The 19,719-nt window shown below is 40.3% G+C and overlaps 1 protein-coding gene across 3 annotated transcripts in view; it reads left to right on the top strand.

Moving 5' to 3' along the window:
• The window catches only part of SYT1 (synaptotagmin 1), a 331,664-nt gene extending 314,486 nt beyond the window's left edge, over positions 1–17,178 (top strand). For all 3 annotated transcript variants that reach the window (XM_081928748.1, XM_081928746.1, XM_081928747.1), the window contains 2 exons: positions 13,020–13,153; positions 13,957–17,178. In XM_081928748.1, coding sequence (XP_081784874.1) covers positions 13,020–13,153; positions 13,957–14,163 — 341 coding nt within the window. In that variant the 3' untranslated portion in view covers positions 14,164–17,178. The remainder of the gene's footprint in view (positions 1–13,019; positions 13,154–13,956) is intronic.
• The last annotated feature ends 2,541 nt before the right edge of the window (positions 17,179–19,719 follow it).

Genomic DNA, 19,719 nt, shown 5'->3' on the forward strand with positions numbered 1-19,719 from the left:
CCATGAAAAAAGAAAAGAAAACAGTTCAGCAGTGACAAAGATGTGTACTTTTGCACTAATAAAGAGCTGGAAAAGGATAACATGAACTTAGAAGCTTCACCTTTGTTATTTTTACATTCGCCATTTCATCTTCAGCTTTCCATCAAGGCATGAAATGTTTCCAGTTGTGTTAAACAGACATCCTGGAACATTTCAAAGTTGACTTTCTCTAGAAATGTAAGTTTCTTTAGTTTCTTTTTTTTATTTTTGCCATGGCACAAAGGGAGAAATGCAAAATTAGAAACTTCAACCCCCCCCTCCACCCACATTTGTCCACGATCCACTTTCTATGCATCAATTATACTGTTGTTGTTTTGTCTTAGTGGAAATTCAAGAGTGGATGGAAGAAAACTGAATTTTAACGAACTTCCCCAGTCTTCTTCAGGGTCACTTTAGAGTAGCGTCAGTTGACTCAAAACAGAAACTCAGTTGGTATAGCCAATCTAAGGAAGATACTCCTGAGAAAGATGTAAAGATTCTCTGGATTGTGATGACTTTACAACACCCCAGGCAGAGTACTTATTTGTTTTATTTATTTAATGATGGTAAGTCCATCATGACTCTAGGTATTGTCTCTTAAATATGAGTTATTAGGCTGGGTCCTCCAACAATAGGCAGAGACATGGGCCTACAGTGTAGCCTGAATAAACATCAAGGAGACTTCATCCCTCTGCAAAACCTGATGAAAATTAAACCCTTCTTTCTGGGCTGAATGCTCTCCTTTCAACAATAAGTCAGTTCCTTCTAAGAACTGACGGTCCCCAGAAGCTATGGACTATGACTTCCATATCAAGGCAGACTATTGGTCCATCTAGCTCAAAATCGTCAACACCAACTGACAAAGTCTAGACTCTCTTTCAGACCTAACTGGAGAGACTGGGGATTGAAAACCACTGCACTCTCCAGCTTATAATCAGCTCCACTGAACCACCCAAGCTGCTATGTATATGGTTACAGAGGCCACAACTTATGTAGTGTTCTGGTTTCTAAAATGTATTATAAGAGTTACCAAACATTGTTTTCCTCTAACATAACACCCTAAATGTAGCATATCCCCCAAAATTTGAGGGATTTGAATTGCGGTTGACATAGAGGGAGCTTATTGTGTATAGTTTACTTAATTGAAGTAAAATTGGTTTTATAGGGGTGTTTTAACTTGGAACTGTTTAAATTGTATTGTTTATGGATAAATTTTGATGTATTGTTCTTAGATATGGGCCAATGGCCGTAATCAATCAATCAATCAATGGGGGTCCGAAGCTCATTGTGTACTTCACAATTAGAGGAATGCATGTTGCTGCTTTAAGGGGAAACCCTTATGTCCAGGGTCTCAAATGACTCAGCTTCACCACCATTACATTACATTAGATTAAATTGTGGGTAATTTTAAACAAAACCAGAGGATGATATTTCACTGTTTTGACTTAAGGGCTCCAAGTACTTCTGAGCACCATAGTTAAATTCCTTCCTTCCTTCCTTCCTTCCTTTCTTTCTTCTTTCCTTCCTTTCTTTTTGACTGTAGCGTGATAGAAAGAATTTATAGAAGAGGTTTCTTAGTACATCAAATATTACTTTCACATATTAAAAGCATTTAACCAAAACACCCTTTTGTCTATGGTAAGCATGGGCTTTTTCTCTTTCGTTGTGTCTAAGTGTGACATTTTGATTACCAGCAAAATAGGCTGAAATTTTTCCTTCCATTTCCACCCCTGACAGACCCTATTATCAGTCAGAAAACAGGGGAAATTATTGCAGTCTATGGCTGCACAACCCTGCTACAAGACGTGCTCCTGAAATGAAAAAAACGAGGCACATTTGGCAGCTTGCCCAATAGCCTCTCTTGTTTGGGGATGGGCACTAGGTGAAGATTTGGGTGGGGGCATGAAATATTGTGAAGTATTGTGACATCATTTGCAATATCCCTCAAATACACCAAGTGACTTGGGTACAAATCCCTATGCAAATATTGGTGCATCTTACAGAATTAGGATTGCCTTAAATGTGCTGAAATTCCCCCAGTCCTCCCCGTGTTGAACCGATGGCATTTCAAAGGTGGTTTGGCTCCATGCATGCTTTATGAGCTGTTTGCTTTGTCGTATCAGATGGCTCCTAGATTAGACTATGTCAAGATCTTGTCTCAACTGAGCAGCAGACAGGAGTATGCTGAACTCTTCAAATTTAATCAAGGTAGTCAGTGAACCACGAGCTCTGCCTGCTCACCCACTTTTGCACCGAATTGGATATCTGCTGTTTAAATTGTAGCAGGTATCTGAGCTGAAAACTATCATGTACCTTCATGTTTCTGATGCCTTATGTCACGTTTCAACGCCTCCTCAGTGAAAGTGATGTACAGCAAGTAGCAAAACTGTTACATGCCAATCCGGAATCCATTTGTGTCACTGAATGCCTGGAAGAATTTGAGACATCCTAAGATTCATGAAGGCATAATCTGCTGACCACATTATCACACACAATTTCTGCCTTTCCCCCCTTGCCATCCATATAATACAATGTAAGATTTACAGTGCTATCCTGTATGTGTCTCCTCAAAAGGGAAGTCTCATTGTGTTCAATGGAGTTTACTTCCAGGTATGTTGGTATAGCAAGGGTGGGGAAACTGTGGCCTCACATCTCCCATTATTCCTGACCATTGCCCATACTTTCTGGGTCTGGTGGGAATTGGTGCCCCAAAACCAGAACTGGATTAAGACCTTTAGAGGCCCTAAGCACTTAAAAGATTTTGATGCCCCCAATATATATCTTAATTCAAAATGTAAACACGTGAGCCTTGGTGGACCGAGTGGCAGTTTACCAGTTACCAGATTCTAATTTTATTGTATTCCCAAGATTAATGTATATCATTAATCTTGATTATTACTACGTTGTTGTTGTTATTTTGCTATTATTGTGTATACATATAATGCATTTTTTTCATTTATTGTGAGAGCCCTTTTTATTAGCTACACCATATGGTCCATGGTAAATCTGGCAGTGGAAGATTTCTATGGTGCCCCTCTTCCCTTGATACCCTAAACATGTAGTTATTTTGCTTAATGGCTAATCAGCTCTGCCCCAAACACCTGGAGGGCTACAGACTCTCCACCCTGTGGCATAGGATTGCAGCTTAAGCCACTGACAATGCAATCCTATGCAGGTTCACCTGTCCATTCAATGGGGCTTATGCCCAGGCAGCACATTTACAATTGCACTTTGTGCGCTTTCCTTTGATCTTGCCCTGAATACTCACCTATAGATAATCCCTCTGCATCCATTCTGTGTAGGAGGCAGGAAACTTGTCTTGCACTTGCCTGTGAATTACTAAGCGGACCAGAGTGCTGAGGCATAATGGATTTTCCATCTTCCTAGCAAATGTCAAGAGCTGTGTGTATCTTTTTGAGGTCATCAATAAGCCTGTCCTGTTCACAGAATTGCATAGCTTTTCACAGCCTCCTGCTTTCCAAACAGAACAATGAGTTGCTTCATATATAGATGCTGAGTTAGGAAGCTGTGAGGACATTAGCAGTATGCCTGTGTAATTGAAGTTAGCTGTTTTGCACAATTGCATTGCCTTACTGGTTGGAACAGAGCTTTCCAAACTTTTCATGTCAGTGACACACTTTTTCGACATGCATCATTTCATGACACAGTAATTCAGTTTTACTAGCAAACCAGAGGTTAAATTAACCCCTTTCCAGCCCTGGAAGGGGTGCTGGGAGCATTTGTGCAACACACCTACACACTGCAGCCAACACACTAACATGTCACGACATACAGTTTGGAAAGCTCTGGGTTAGAAACTCATTTAATTGGCTTGGCAGGGGAGGGGGGAGAGAGAAGCACAACTTTAAGGAAAACAATAGCCCTGACCTCACTTCATGCAAATGTTGTGTATATGTCTGAGATCGAAAAGGAGATGCACATCTTTCTGAATAATCTGTTATACTGCTCTTAACCTAAAATGTGGCATTGCTTGCTGAGAAATTCATAACTGAGCTGGATGAAACTCTGAATTTCTTCAGTCACAGATGCTTCAGGAAGAAATGCTATGCCCGTATTTTATATTCTTTCTACAGAGAAGTGTCTTTGATTTGATACTTTTGACCACATTGTCAGACATCAAAGAGCTGCATGTTTACCGAAGCTTAAAAACCTTGTCAATAAAACAGTAACCTTGTCAATACAAGAATGGCTATGGAAATTTGAACAATATTACAGATGGTTTGTCCTTTGTGGTTGGAATCTGTGTCATTTCAAAATTACATGCATGGAATGTAATTTTAATTCCTGTCTGTGTTTTGAATATTTATATTGTATATAATTCTCAAAGCCCAGCAGTTCCTGCCTCAGTAGAGGACGATTGAGTAAAAATATCACCTCTTATTGTTTGCAACAATTTCCAGCGGGGTACTTGTGTTAGCCTATTGCAGAAAATAAAAGAAATAATTTCATGGCACCTTAAAGACTAACAAATGTATTATGTCTGAACTTCATGGATGACATTTAAGCTTTTACATAGTGGTCACTGACAGTATTATTATTATTATTATTATTATTATTATTATTATTTACACTTCATTTCCTTCTGACTTCACTGTTTACAGTTTGTTTCTCAGTGCCCGTGTCTTTGTGTGCATACGCAGCTGCATACACACATACCCACCAAGGATCACATGTAATACTCATCTGTTAGTCTTTAAGGTGCCACAAGAGTCTTATTTTTGTCTGCAGCAAGTCATAGGAATGCTTGTTTGTACTAAATGAATCATGTCCCTAACTCTTTAAGAATGACCTTTTTCCAGTCAGCCAGATATTCCACTGAGAGTGGCCAGAGCACCGACATGTTCACAGGACTATTTTCTCACCAGAGATTCTGTGCTAGGAACCAAAACTAGGTTGCAGCTCTGAATTGTAAGCAATATATGAGCCTTGTTCAGGTGTTAGCACAGATCCCTGGATGGGTACTAAGGCTATGTATCCATTGCATTTGAAACTCACTCATTCTCTTCTCCCATCCACCACTGGGCTCATTGCTACCCATAGGCATCCTTGCACAGATTCAGCATGCTACCACCAATGCAAGCGAGTGGGTGCATGGATGAAAGAGGGAAGAGCAAGTGCCCTTATGGGAGTGCTTTCTTTATGCTCAAACAACATCTGAGTGCAAAGTGAGTGCAGAGTCAGGGCGCTAAAAGATTGTGTCCTCACCATTTGGGTGTTATTCAGCTGCCGGTGAAATGAGTGGTAAGTTGAAGATTGGGCCACTGGATAAACCTCCAGTCTTGTACTGACACTAATATTTATGTGGTGGTTTCAAATACATATTTTCAAATTCGGTTCAAATTAAAATTCAGGCAGTGTTGAAACTTCAAGACACATGTGAACACCAGTATTAATATATTGGTGTATATGTCATATACATATTTGTGTTCACTTTTGCGTTCCACTTCAACACTGCCTAAATTCTCATTTGAACTGAATTTGAAAATGCCAAGATTCCTTTAGCTTAAAATCTATCTGTCTATACAGTGGCACCTTGGGTCTTGAACGTAATCCGTTCCGGAAGTCCATTCAACTTCCAAAACTTTCAAAAACCAAGGCGTGGCTTCCAATTGGTGCAGGTGCCCCTGAAACAACAGCCAACAGCCACATCGGACGTTCGGCTTCTGAAAAACATTTGAAAACTGGAATACTTACTTCAGGGTATTTGGCATTCAGGAGCCGAAATGTTCGCGTACCAAGGCATTCGAGAACCAAGGTTCCACTGTATATGTTTGTGTACAATATCCCACACCATTTACAAGTGTCACTAGGCCCTAGGAGAATATTTTGGGATGGGGAGCAGCAGGAGGATTGGCAAGTTGTGAAAGCTCTGTTCAATGAACATGATCTCTTCCATCCACAGAAGCAAAGTTAGGATCCGAGTCATTTATTTAGGACATAGAATATTTTGTATGGTTATTTGGAACATTATTAATCCACTGTACCTTCATTAGTATCCTGCATAAAAGTGCTTTTAAAAATCCACATTTAGTTTAATCTACATACCGGAGTTTGGAAAGGGAAATGTTTCTCGCCCACTCCTGCCTTTTCTCCCTTTCTGTCTACTTTCAAGGCATGACTGACAAGCAGCCATGTCAATTTTGAACACTGGGGCCTGTTTCCTGGTTGATGAGTGGAGACAGGTTTATTGCTTCACACTGCAGAATTTTATTATAACCACATTTTCATAGCAATTGGGCTGCTTTCCTTTTATACTTGAAGTGTTGTCTCTGGATTAAAGCATGAAGGTTTCTCAATTGTTTATGGCTTTATTCCAATCTATTTCACTTAAAATTTATTTTGCTAAGTGTAGGTAGTTTATGGTGGGCTGGCAAAATTCTCAGGAGACCAATATTTTATTTTTGTGATGCATTTGATGGAAAGGGGAGAAATAAGAGGAGATTGCCTGCTGCTTTCCTTTTAAACAGCTTCACCCATTTGCACTGCCATACTTGTATTGTTCTGCTTGTGTAATGAAATATTATAAGTGGTGAAATCCTGTGGATAGAACTATTAGAATAAGCCTTAGGCCATTATGAACCATTCTGTTTTGACAGTCTGCAGTTAACAATCCCTGACTGAAATTCTCCAAAGGGAAGATCATTGACTCTTTGTCAATTTTATAACACTGTTTTTCCTGACACTGTTCCAGTTTCACAATCCAGGTGTGTTAGCTCTTCTAGATGGAATGTCGGGTGTGGAAAAGGATGCTGAGTGGGAGGCAGGGAAAGCCAGAGATGTGCCCTTGTATGTTAGGCAGACAAATTCTCCTCAGGTACAAAGTATATGGAGTTTTAAACAAATGCAGGGCAGACCTTGGATGGTTTACAATGCATTACAAGCTTTGGTGGACAGAAAGCATAAAAACCTGTACTTGTGCTTTCAGTGTAACATCTGCCATGGTGTTGCTCCTTCACAGAGTTAGTGTAAATATCTTATATGTGTGTATAGTGAGTTTATGCATCTCAACACAGAAGAAACGCGTGTGGTGTCCGCATCAGACATTATGCAGGAAGCACAAAGAAATATGCTTGGCCTTCTACTCTCCCAACTTTCCCAGTGAATTACCTAATGTCATGCTTTCCCCTCACTGTCTTAATACATCCTATAATGTCTGAAGTGGCTCTCCAAATAGGAAATGAATCAGGGGTGAGAGCTTTGCAGGAAGTTTAATAGCCAGCCCACCCTGCTTATGGAAGGAAGAATATAACCCATTCCATAGTTTTGTTCCTTTTTGTCATAGCTTTAGTCACCAAAAGGCTGTGTGTGTGTGATTAGGCCAATAAATACATTTCTAGATAGAATGCTAGTATGTATTTACAGACCCTCCACATGTCCCTATTTTCCAGGAATGTCACTGATTTAGAGAAGGTTTTGTCCCAGGTTATGATTTGATCCTGGAATGTCCCTATTTTCATCAGAGAAATGTTGGAGGCTATGGAGTTATCCAACTCCTGAGCCATCTGAAGGCAATCCTGTATAAGGAAGGGTTTTTTAAAAAAGTTTATTGTTTCAGTATGTTTTAATATGCGTTGGAAGCTGCCCAGAGTGGTTGGGGCAACCCACTAAGATGTGTGGGGTATAAATAATAAAATTACCATTATGGAATGGGACGTCCCTATTTTCACTGGAGAAATGTTGGAGGGTATGTATTTATCCCTAAGACACCATCAGCCATTACAGGTGCAACACTTTGCCATCTGCATGTTCATTTTGTCACAGAAAGCAAAGCATACAACGCTGTGATTTAGTACAAGCAGACAATAACACTTATGCAATCTGGAAGCACTCTGGCTCCTGCACAGTTTCTCTGAAAAGTTGCCTTCCATTGCTGCTGTGCTTCCCCAGAGAGCTCAGTCCCCCTCTGCCCCCAGTTTTCCTTCCCATTCTGAGGGTTTCCTTGTGCAAACGAATATTGATTCAGACAACCCACGCATGTGATCACTATAAACTCATTAGAGGTTATTTCCGAGGCCTTAATTATCCCTTCCCACATATGAAAACACACAGGAGGAAAAACGTTAAAGGCAAATTATCCATGGCTTGAAAGCCATGAACAGCACACTGAGTCATCCTCTCACAGGAGAGAGGTTTGCTAGCCCTGAAGTAAGTCTGTTTTGAAATCCATGGGAGAAAGAAATGAAGAAGGAAAACACACTCTCAGACAGATCTGAAAGCAAGTAAACATGAAAGGGCTTCCTACAACATTTCGCCCTGTGGGGAGCCATGATGCCAGCAATTCCACAACCACATCTCTGTCCAATGTCTGGCTTCCTGCAGAAAAGGAAAAGCATGACAGATGCTGTTGGTATCAAACAGTTAGTGGAAATGTCCTAACACAACACATAATGTCATTGCTGTACAGTGGACATGATCATTTGCCAACTGTCTGTTACCCAGAAAGCCCTGGCTGGCTGTATAGTCCTTTGAGGAGCAATGGTAGACAACTCTGTGCCATTTTCCTCTACTGGCATGATTGAGGGAAAAGTCCGTTCACCTTTTATCTGGTGTACGGCGTTGCAGCCAGTCAGCCGAGCCTCAACAGTTTTCTGGCATAGGGGGAGGTACGCTGCTCCCCCCCCCCTTCGCATCACAGCTGGCTGCATCATCTGAGCTGTGGACAGCCCCAGCCAATCTGTGGCTAGAGTAGGTGTGGCCATGGGCTATTTAATTATGGCACACCCGGCTGGCTCCCTCTTCCTTGCCTCTTGTTTTTCTCAAAATATATGCCCTGATTCAGTGACCCCTTCATTGTCTCACTATTGAAATTTGAGGCCCTCAGAATGGGAACCTGATTCCTGCCCCCATTGTGTTTATCTATCAACTTAATGAACTTATCTATGTTTATTTGACCCAGAGAAGATTCCGGGAAGGAAGGGTTGTGTTTTCAGAATATAACTTTATGACCATTTCAGATTTGTATTATGAAACAGGATGCTTAAGAACTTTTGTGCCATCACTAATAAGTATGCCTAGGATTGTGCTGCAACTACTAATCAGGCATTAGAACAAGGCAGTGCTAAGAGGCAGTCCTGAGCTGCGTTGCCCAAAGCAAACAAGTTAACGTTGATGTGGCAGGTTCATTAATATGTGAAGACCAACCCGCCCACTTCCAACTCACAAAATAATGATCTAGAGCTGACTGTGGCCATGCCCAGGCAACCTCTTTAATGTCCATTTCTCCTGTTTTGTTGGTGTGGAGATTAGACATCAAGCATTATCCCACACTTATCAAAGCATTTCCCTATTGCTTTGCTTAGGGTAAAAAAACCCAATCCCCAACCTTTGGGGAACTTCTGGACTAAGACATTCAGCCATCAAGGGTGACCTTGGGCCAGTCACTGTCTCTCAGCCTAACCTACCTCACAGGGTTGTTGTGAGAATAAAGGATAAAGGAGGATAAAGGAGAACTATGTCTGCCACCTTGCGTTCATTGGAGGAAAGGCGGAATGTAAATGTAATAAATAAGAAATAAAATAATGATAATGTAATTCCAAATCACCTTTAATTTGAGCAGACTCAGTTTGCCAGGATGTAATTGAATTTCACCCCTAAATGTGACAGCCTGGAAGCGCTATATACCTTGACTATAGATACCTCAGTTCATGGGTCTTGCAAGCATTTATTAAAGCCTGTTATCTTTATGTTTGTGTTCAGGAAATATTCAGATGTAGTAATCTTGTCCACCCTAGCCAACTTTTTCCATTCTAGGCATTCAATCCAAGCGAAAATTCATGAATTCTAAATTTGGCTATTTCTGCAAAGGCTTCATTATGTACTGGTCACCTACAACTTAGGTTTCACCTTAAAAAACACTGTCAGTCAGGGGCTCCATCGTTCCAGCTTTTGTTAAAGGAATATTTCATTTTTATTGTGCTGTACTCCACAGATTCTATCTTGTCCCTGTATATTTGATGCTGCTGATACAGGTGACTCATTTAACCATGGCGTATTGTCTCGGATAAACCTGGTTTGTCTCTTGAATGTCATATGTACAATTTTTTCTTTATTATCTACGAGATTAAATATTCCTTCTCTTGCTGTGGGTATTGGAGCTGTCTTTAGAAGACGTGCAACAGTGTTTCTAAGATCAAAATCACTGTATTTACTGGCAATTTGACATTACCTCAACTTTCATTTCATATGAGACTCGAATCTTTTGTTTGCCTCTAAATAATGGCTGATATCTTTGCCTCTAAACTTTGACAAAACAAAGCATGTCAGCTTGAGTACCCTGCTGCTTTTAAAAGCTTCTTTATTAGCCTCCCTTGAGACGTTCTTGTAAAATCACTAATGCACAATATAAATTGTACATTTTTCAGCTTTTGAATTTCCGTGCAGTGAATATTAATCAGGAAAACTAAAAAATCAACTTAGCCCTTTCCATAGAAGGACAGTGCCAACCCCCACCTCCACCCCACCTGCCTGACTACACACTGTCCTCTCAGCAGGGCTTTATTGCAGTCGCAGTCTTGCATCATCCTAAAGCAGTCTTCTTGCATCCAAGAATCAGCATACAGAGGTGGGATTACATACAGGAGAGAAGCCAGTGTGGGGAAGTCAACCATACCTCCTTATACTAGTTGGCTACAGACCAATTCCCCAACGCTCCATGTCTCGTGATGCTGACTCATCACATGATACTGAGTTAGCATTTCCACTTAACACGGAGTGTTAACTGCTTGATACCCACAACACTCCAACAGTTGTTTCCTCCTCCTCCTCCAACTCTTCTCCACCTCCACCTCTTGAATGTCACAGGCTTTAATAAATTAAAACTAAAACTACTTGTGATATACTGACCGTGGAGCTTTAGAGAAATGGAACAGTGTAGTTTTTTGTCTTCACACGTTTAAGCTGAACACAATTAAACATGTCATACATTTTTAAACCAGTCATTCAAAGCTGTGGTGCTCAGGTCATGGTGTGGGTGGGGGAATCTGTGTTGAGAAAAGACCAAGCAAGGTTTTACATCTTCACTACCTTCTAATACTAGCCTGATTCATTTATTCTCAGGTATATAAGCACCTGAGACTAGAAAGCATTTAGCTGACTTCTCTTCCCCTGTTTCCTTTCCCTTACAAGATTGTTCTGTTATGTAGTTGTAGCTAGCATCCGTCTGTCTCAGGAGACCAATGGAGGAGTGTGCCTTTGGGGCTTGAGTCAAACTGTTGGAAGGTTCCAACACCTGCCATGACTGTAGAGACCAATATGGGAGGGACGTCTTTTGTTGTGGATGGGGCAAATGAAGGCATCTGGTATTGTATGTCATTTCTTTTAAGAAAATGCAACACAAACCAAGAGTGCTGGGCAGCCATCAGGTCTATAGAGCAAAGTCCTGTGGATTGTGGCTTAATGCTCACCCTGTGGCTTAATATTTCAGGGCACATCTGCATAATAACACAAACACTCTTCCAGCTCAGAGCAAAACTGGATGTTCAGGAAGAAGCCACTGAAAATGATTGTATGATGGGGTAGGAGTCAACTGCACACTGACAGTGTACTGATAGTGCCAGCCCACATTTGTTGGAGGAACAGTACACTGTACACCCAGAGCCCTCTAAAGGGCATGAACCAGAGAAGGCCATGGACAGCTACATCATTGCCCAGCTGCCTAGAGCCATAGAAGACTCTTGGCTGCAATAAGGCATAAAGGAGTCTTCCGAGGAATCCAGGGTCCATTTTAGAAGCTGAGGGGGCCAGGGGCGTTGGAGAATCTGAGATTCCTTGTCTCTTCTTGCTGCACCTTGTGTTAATTTCATTTCCTCTCCACACCAGTATTCAACTATTTCTTACTCAGAGTTGACCTATTAAGTTTTGTATTCAGTTATATACAAAAAGGTACAGAATTAGACACGAACAGAAATCCCTCCAGGAAATGTAGCCAAATCTATTAATGTCAATAGGCCTAATGTACACTCATAGATCTCTACCATGCGGGGGGAGACCAGGGTCCAATCAGGAAGCAGGACTAGCCCATTCAGTGGTGCGCTCCCCACAAACATTATTTTAACGCATGAAAGGAGAGGCATCCAAACCCCTCTATGATCAGAATGTAGTAAAAGTGGAATTGACTTGCTGAATCAGGTGAAGGTGCCTTTAGTCCAACACTTTGTCTGTCCAACCACAGCTCAACATACGTAATTGTAAATGATGGGAGTTTGTCAGCCCCTTGCAGCTTGCCTTGGGTAATGAGACCACCACCACCCAGGAGCAGGGAAGCGCCATTTGTAGCCATTATAAATATCATAGTTAATGTCTGTCCATGTGAATCTCTCTTTTCCTTTTGGAAAGCTATTTAAACCAAAAACCATCACCACCTCTTGCAGTGAACGATGCAATTATATTTAACTACTTTGTTTTCCTGTGGTACAAGTGAATAAAGATGGGGGGGGCAATGTGTTCATCTGAATGTGTTGTCTGGCTTTTACAATGGACTTCTTTGAGTTCATCTCTAATAGGAACAGGTGAGAGAAGAGTAACCCTCACTGCTTCTGAACTTACTCTTTTCTGGAGGCTTGCAAGTTTGTAGGGCAGCAGTCACTAATAGGGGAAGATCAGTTATCCATATATCTAGGAAAGAAAGTTTGCCCTTGTAGTATTCCTGTCAAGCAGTGACACCTCAGCAGCCTACCTACAGGCAAATATTTCCATGCAGAGGCAAATTAACACAAGGAGCTTCTCTGACCGTTTGCACAATCCTGACTTTGCAGGATGCTCATCTTTTGACAAAGTTGCATTATTGGAACATTTACTCGACAATTTTGCCTGATTTTTTTATCTTCTATAAATATGGATTTGCTTGAGAAACATTCTGTGAGTCTCCTGCCTCTTTCCCCCCTCCTTCCTCTTTTGACTCAAGGATTATCCTCATTAGAGGACACACTATATTAACCAGGGCACCATTTCCTAACTGCCTTGTTTTTCTTGTCATTGCTCAGATCCCTATGTGAAAATTCATCTGATGCAGAATGGAAAGCGGCTGAAGAAGAAGAAGACAACAATTAAAAAGAACACTCTGAATCCCTATTACAATGAGTCTTTCAGCTTTGAAGTACCATTTGAGCAAATCCAGGTAATGTCAGACATCAGTTTCTTCCTCGCCTTGAAACTCCATCCCTCAGCCCTCATACATATTTAACAGGAACCTTGCTAATTATCAAGTGTGCATGCCTTCATTAGCACCTACGCATGAATCCTGCACGGCATGAAATGAGTGTGACTGCTTCAAGAGGGGAATGATAAAATATACAGTACTTAGGAAGTGTCAATTCTTCAGCAAAAAAATAGGTAGCAGGCATTTTATAATATTCAGCAGCAGTGAATTCAGAGCAGAATACATAGTGATGGGGAAACAGATTTGTTGGTGCTTAGGAGTCTCTTGGAAGAGATGGATTCTGCACAGGGAACCAAACACACTCATTTGTAGCACAGTCAGGGCCATTTGAAGTGCTGTCACTGGTAGATTTCATGAAAGTAAATTTGGCATAATGATTAAATTTGAAATATGAGGGCACAGAGCAGAACTTAAAATTGAGTTTACCCTTACCAAGTGACCAAAACGACCAAACACTTGCAATCAAATCGGGATCTAGAGGTCAGGAAGTTCATCACAGCATTTTAAAACCTTAATGTGGTATTTAACAATAACAGTAACAATAATTAATTGAAGCGCCTTATGAATAAAAGAGCAGTCACATCAATTGGCTTTTAAAAAGTTTGGTTGTTAACATAAATAAGGCACGTAACTCTCCATCTTCTGCCACCCACCTTTTTCATCAATCTTTCTTGTGACAAGGTGATAAGGTCTACCCATTTTTTTTGCAGTCCAGTTTGCCTTCCTCATTCCTGACTTTTCTCTTTCTCATCCTGTTTTAGAAAGTGCAAGTTGTTGTGACTGTTTTGGACTATGACAAGATTGGCAAGAACGATGCCATTGGCAAAGTCTTTGTGGGCTACAACAGCACCGGGGCGGAGCTGCGACATTGGTCAGACATGTTGGCCAACCCGAGGCGACCCATTGCACAGTGGCACACCTTACAGCCGGAGGAGGAGGTAGACGCCATGCTTGCAGTCAAGAAGTAGGAAGACAAGAAGGAAACGAGAAAAGAAGCCTTTCTGCATTTGCCCATATAGTGCTCTTTAGCCAGTATCTGTAAATACCTCAGTAATATGGGTCCTTTTCTTTCCAGCCATGCATCCCTAACACAGATCAGTGGTACTTCAAATCTTGTTTTTAATTTGCACAACTTTAAATGTAGAAAGCCCTACACAGCCCTCCCATCTCACCACTGCCCTCCGATCGACTCTTCTTTTAAGCAATATGTGTAGATAGAGCATGACGGAAATTATTTATTGTATCACAGTTGTACATACCAGTATGCTAAAAAAATAATAATAATTTATTTCTAGTCCGTTTATTTGTATGTTGTAAGCGTTTCCTAATCTGTGTATATCTAGATGTTTTTAATAAGATGTTCTATTTTAAATTATGTAAATTGACTGAGATATAGGAGAGCTGATAATATATTATAGGGTAACTAACTATCGTATCGTCTGCATTCCAGCAAAAATTCCAACTTGTTAAGGCACTAGTAGTGTTACACTGACATCTTAAAGGACAACTTAAATCTGAGCTTTCAACCGAATCGTTCAAATATCGATGTACGCTCACATGACACTCCTTGGAGGGGTTAATTCCCATTGGTGGTCTTTTCTCGTGGGCAACTTAGCATGATCTGAGCAGCTCCAAAGCTGACCTCAAGGAAGCGTAGCCAGAAGCTGATATATCATTTTTTCCTGTGTATATATATATATAAAAACAAACTGAAATCATGGCTTTACACTTAGAAATTGAAGGTACAATTCCTTTGAGGGTGGGAGCATTAATTATAACATATAGGAACATATAAATTGGGGGGGGGGGTAAATCACAGGGGGAAGGATGCAATAGTAACAAACCCCTACAACTGACCATGGCAAAACACATACCTAAAACCCAATCGCTCTCCGTTTATCACCTTTATACAAAATTTGCATACTGTGAATCCCATTTGTGATCTCACATTCTCTAATCCTAATGAGTTTGCACATTAGACTTTGTAACAAAATATTTTATTATACTAAGCCAGATGAGAAGGAATGCAGAATATTTTTTAAGACAAAACAAAAAAAAAATCACCGCCGTGTGTGTTTATTATACAAAAGTAGTTTCATGGTGACGAGACAGTATTGTAAAATCCCATCAAAAGAGGACAAAAAAAAATTAGCCATATTTCTGAATGCACTTCAAAGCAAGCCAAACGATTAACAGCTAGTGACCTTTTATATACTATTTATACTTAATAAGTTTTAATTTGTCCTTTAAAAAAAAGTGAAACAAAACAAAGAACAAGTTCTAGCAAACTGAAGCAACCTCTTATGTACACTAGTTGCTCGTTTCAGGAGGAGTTTTTAAATGTTTTCAATGTTACTATGTAGTAAATGGCACTATTATGAAGCTATTAGTCATTCCATTTAAGCGTCTTAAAAGACAGCTCTGTGTATCACTGTGACTGCCGTGTGTGCTTAGAAACTGTAGTTTTTCTCAGTGGATAGCAATCAATTTATTCCGTAGTGATATTGTAAAAATACTGCCATTCCCTTCTACTGCACTGCCGAAGGAGTGTATAGCACAAGCAGTTCTCCTACCTATGGACCAATCCAGAACTGAAGAGCTATGCATAGGACAAGGGCATCAAAATAGAGCAGATGGACCACACAGCATTTTGTCGACACTGTGCAATATTCCGCATCTCCCCCCCCCCTCCCCTCCGTTTGATGGTAAGACAGTTGTCCTACAGGTAAAGACAGTTGTCATCTCAGATAATCCCATCTCATCATGTCGTGGGCATTACTATTTTTTTAGCTCAGGTCTCTTCAATGGAGACGCCTTCCATTTAGTTACTTTCTTACTTGCATACTTATTTAAGAGACTGTGAATATAACGTGTTGAAGTACTTGTTCTATTTTTAGTTACCACCCAGCACCAAAAACACAAGGAGGTAGCAAAAAAAAAAGGAAAAAGAAAAAAAAATAGCACCGTTTTGTGGAATAAGTGGGATTTCCCTAGAAATAAGTGGATAATCCAGTTAAATAATAATAATTTTTTAAAAAAGAAAAAAACAGCAACAGATTTTTGAATGACAACCCCTTTCTCAGAGCTGTGGGTCTACACCTCACCCAATAAGAAGTGGAGAGGCTTTTTTTTTTTAACTCCCAAGCCACAAATTGAATTTGTGGCAATGTGTTCTGCTTTCTGCATAGCTTCCCAACAGATGAGAGTGGAAACATCTATCACTCTGGAGGTCTTTCTATTTTCTATAAGAAACAGAAAAAAAAGACATAGTTGAGTCAGATAAGCTAAGATGTATATATAGGAAAAAAATCTTACAGGAATACTTTTATAACCTTACATTTTTAAAAGGACCAAATCCCACCAAAGAGAAGAGCCTATGAGGAAAGAGTTTCAGCTCCACTGTAACTTCCTTTAGTTGTTCATTGTAGCAGGGACAAAAAAAAAAGCAAAAAGCGCATCTTGAAATTTACAGGCTCAAGCTGCCAGAACTGATTCATTGTGTTAAGGTATTCTTAATGCATTTTCTTCCAGCACTGCCAGACTGAATGTCACCACAGAATTGGTTGCTAATGTACTATAGTTCTCAGCAGAGAGCAGACCTGCTATTTGACCAAGATGACATTTTCATCCTCAAAAGAAGCCACATGTACCTTTCTGACAAAGCTGTGTAAAAGTATTAGAATCTGATGCTGTAGAAAGATCCTAGTTGCCTTTGTGTATATTTACTGCCTGCTTGAGTGTTTCTATGTGTGGATTTTTCTCTGTATCTTGTAGAAGCGTTTGGGGTGTTCTATCCTGCCATATGGCTCGTAGCCTGCGAGCTGACAAGTTTAGCTGTATTTTACATTCAGTTTTGATGAGGTGGTTTATATTTTGTTTCACTTTTGTGTAGTGAATCCCACGGTAGAGTTTTTCCAGGTGTTGTTAAAATAAAACATACATACTACACAGATATTCAATAAAAATGTTTTATTTCCTGTTGATGCCTTGAGTGTCTTCGGTTTTCTTCCTTGGCTTAGTAACTAAACAGACAGGAATCTGTCAACTCTGATCCACCCATTTCAGATGTCATCCCCTCAGGCCAGCAGCTCCACTGCATCCTTGAGGCCTGAGGTGTGCATACACACAGTTGCAATGCATCTGCAAGTGGGTGTCTAAATGTTGGAGAATATCCCATGTGTGCAATTGGAATACACATTCGCACCATGATCAAAACAGGTGCATACTAAGTGCATGGATGCAGATTTATGTACATGTATTCCAAGCTGGAGGAAAAACTGCATGTGCAAACTCAGGCAAGTCCAGACTGGTCCATCACCTTGCATGCATTCACAAGTCCAGCTAGATACTTGGTGACAGTGCTGATCTTCTGCTTTGAGGAGAATAAAGGTTATACTTCATCCCTATCCCAACTTTATTGCCCAGCAAACAGCTGGCATATTGCCAAGTTTCTTACTGGGACTAAACGCTCAAGCTGTTGATACACATGCAGTAGGACTTTGACCAGAGTATATTTTCCTGACATTCCACACACCATCTGTTTTTCTAATGTCTTTATATTACCATCCCTCCTAGCTCACAGAACCACAATTCCACTCTTTTTCTCAGGGACATTCTTATTCTGCCCCACAGAGTGTATACACAATGATGTGTACCTCCATTATCAGTGTAGCGTGTTGGATGACAAAAGAAGGGCAGGTCTTGGTAAATGGCGTGCAAGCATGACTCCCTTCCAAGCTGCTATCCCAACTGCATGGCCTAGATGGTGCCACATTTTCCAGGATGTGTTTAAAATAGTTGACCCTGCTATGAATGGCATCAGCAATAAGTGATGCAATGCAATCATCTTACATATCTCTTTATTGATTTGAGGGATTAAGTTCTCAAAGTGAAAGGGAACGAAAGTCCAGTCACCGCTCCAGTCCTCAATCTCAGCCATTACAACATGCTGTAACTGCCCTTAGGAATTATAGTGAAATGGTAGGAAGTCCTAATTGGGAGGTGGAAGAGAGGTGTATGAAAAATTGTAACAGATAAATAAATAAACATATATAGCACTGGATGTTATGCAAGTTAGCCAAACCATAGACTGGAGGAGAATGCAAAATAAAAGGGGGGGGAGCTTTGAGGGGGAAATTATCCCAAGCCATTAATAATTCCCTGTCACAAAGCGGCTGAAATTGGGTCATTAGACAGTCATGTTAGCAGAGCGTATTCCCAGCAGTTTCAGCTCTCATCCTTTTGAAGGTAGTTATCTGATCATGAAAGCATTTCTATGCTACATTCCTGGTTTTTAGGGATACACAGGCAAAACATTTTAAGTATTTTAATCCATGACATTTAGTAGCACAAACAACAGAAGGCTTTGCTTTAACACAGAAGCAAAAAGAAGAGTATGTCTGCTATGAAAAAGTAAAAATGGTAACTTGCTTTTTTTAAAAAAAACAGCTGTTGGCATATATATCAACATCCTAAATATTACATTTTTGTTCCTATTTAGTTCCTATTTTTGGAACTAAACAAATTGCCATATTACATATCAAGGTCAATTCATTCATTCAGCTGCATACCAAAGGTCTGCAGACACAACAATTTGTTGATTTTAACGGTAGATTTGATTTCCCACATCTCCAATTTTACTTTTAACTCCATTTTGCAAACAAAACTAGCCTAAGATACTGAGTTTAAATACAATGATATTGTGTTAAAATGTTTGTGAATAATGAAAAAGGGAACTAAGGATTGTTTCCAACTTTAGCACTACTCAGAGTCGACTCATTGAAATTAATGGACATTATTAACTTAGCCCCATTAATTTCAGTAACTCCAAGTTAGATTCTTAGTTGGCTACAATCCTAACATGCCAATTAAATCACTGCATACACACCATACATTTAAAGTACATGGTTTTCCCCAAATAATTATGGAAACCAGTAGCATGGCTGGAGTGGTGCAAGCTATGTCCCAACACCAGGCACAGGATCTGGGGGGCAAAGGCTTAAGGTTGATGCCTACAGAGTGTGGATTGAAATGATTATAATCACATGGATCTTGCACATTCAAATATGATTTCCACATTTATTTAGTTATCAAAAAATCAAAATTACCTCTAAACAGTCAATGTTCTTAGAATCATAGAATCATAGAGTTGGAAGAGACCACAAGGGCCATCGAGTCCAACCCCCTGCCAAGCAGGAAACACCATCAGAGCACTCCTGACATATGGTTGTCAATCCTCTGCTTAAAGACCTCCAAAGAAGGAGACTCCACCACACTCCTTGGCAGCAAATTCCACTGTCGAACAGCTCTTACTGTCAGGAAGTTCTTCCTAATGTTTAGGTGGAATCTTCTTTCTTGTAGTTTGGATCCATTGCTCCGTGTCCGCTTCTCCGGAGCAGTAGAAAACAACCTTTCTCCCACCTCTATGTGACATCCTTTTATATATTTGAACATGGCTATCATATCACCCCTTAACCTCCTCTTCTCCAGGCTATTCTTATTAAGCCCATATAGGTAATTTTGAT

The sequence above is a fragment of the Podarcis melisellensis genome (genome assembly GCF_964234715.1).
Source record: "Podarcis melisellensis genome assembly, chromosome: 10".
Lineage (NCBI taxonomy): Eukaryota > Metazoa > Chordata > Lepidosauria > Squamata > Lacertidae > Podarcis > Podarcis melisellensis.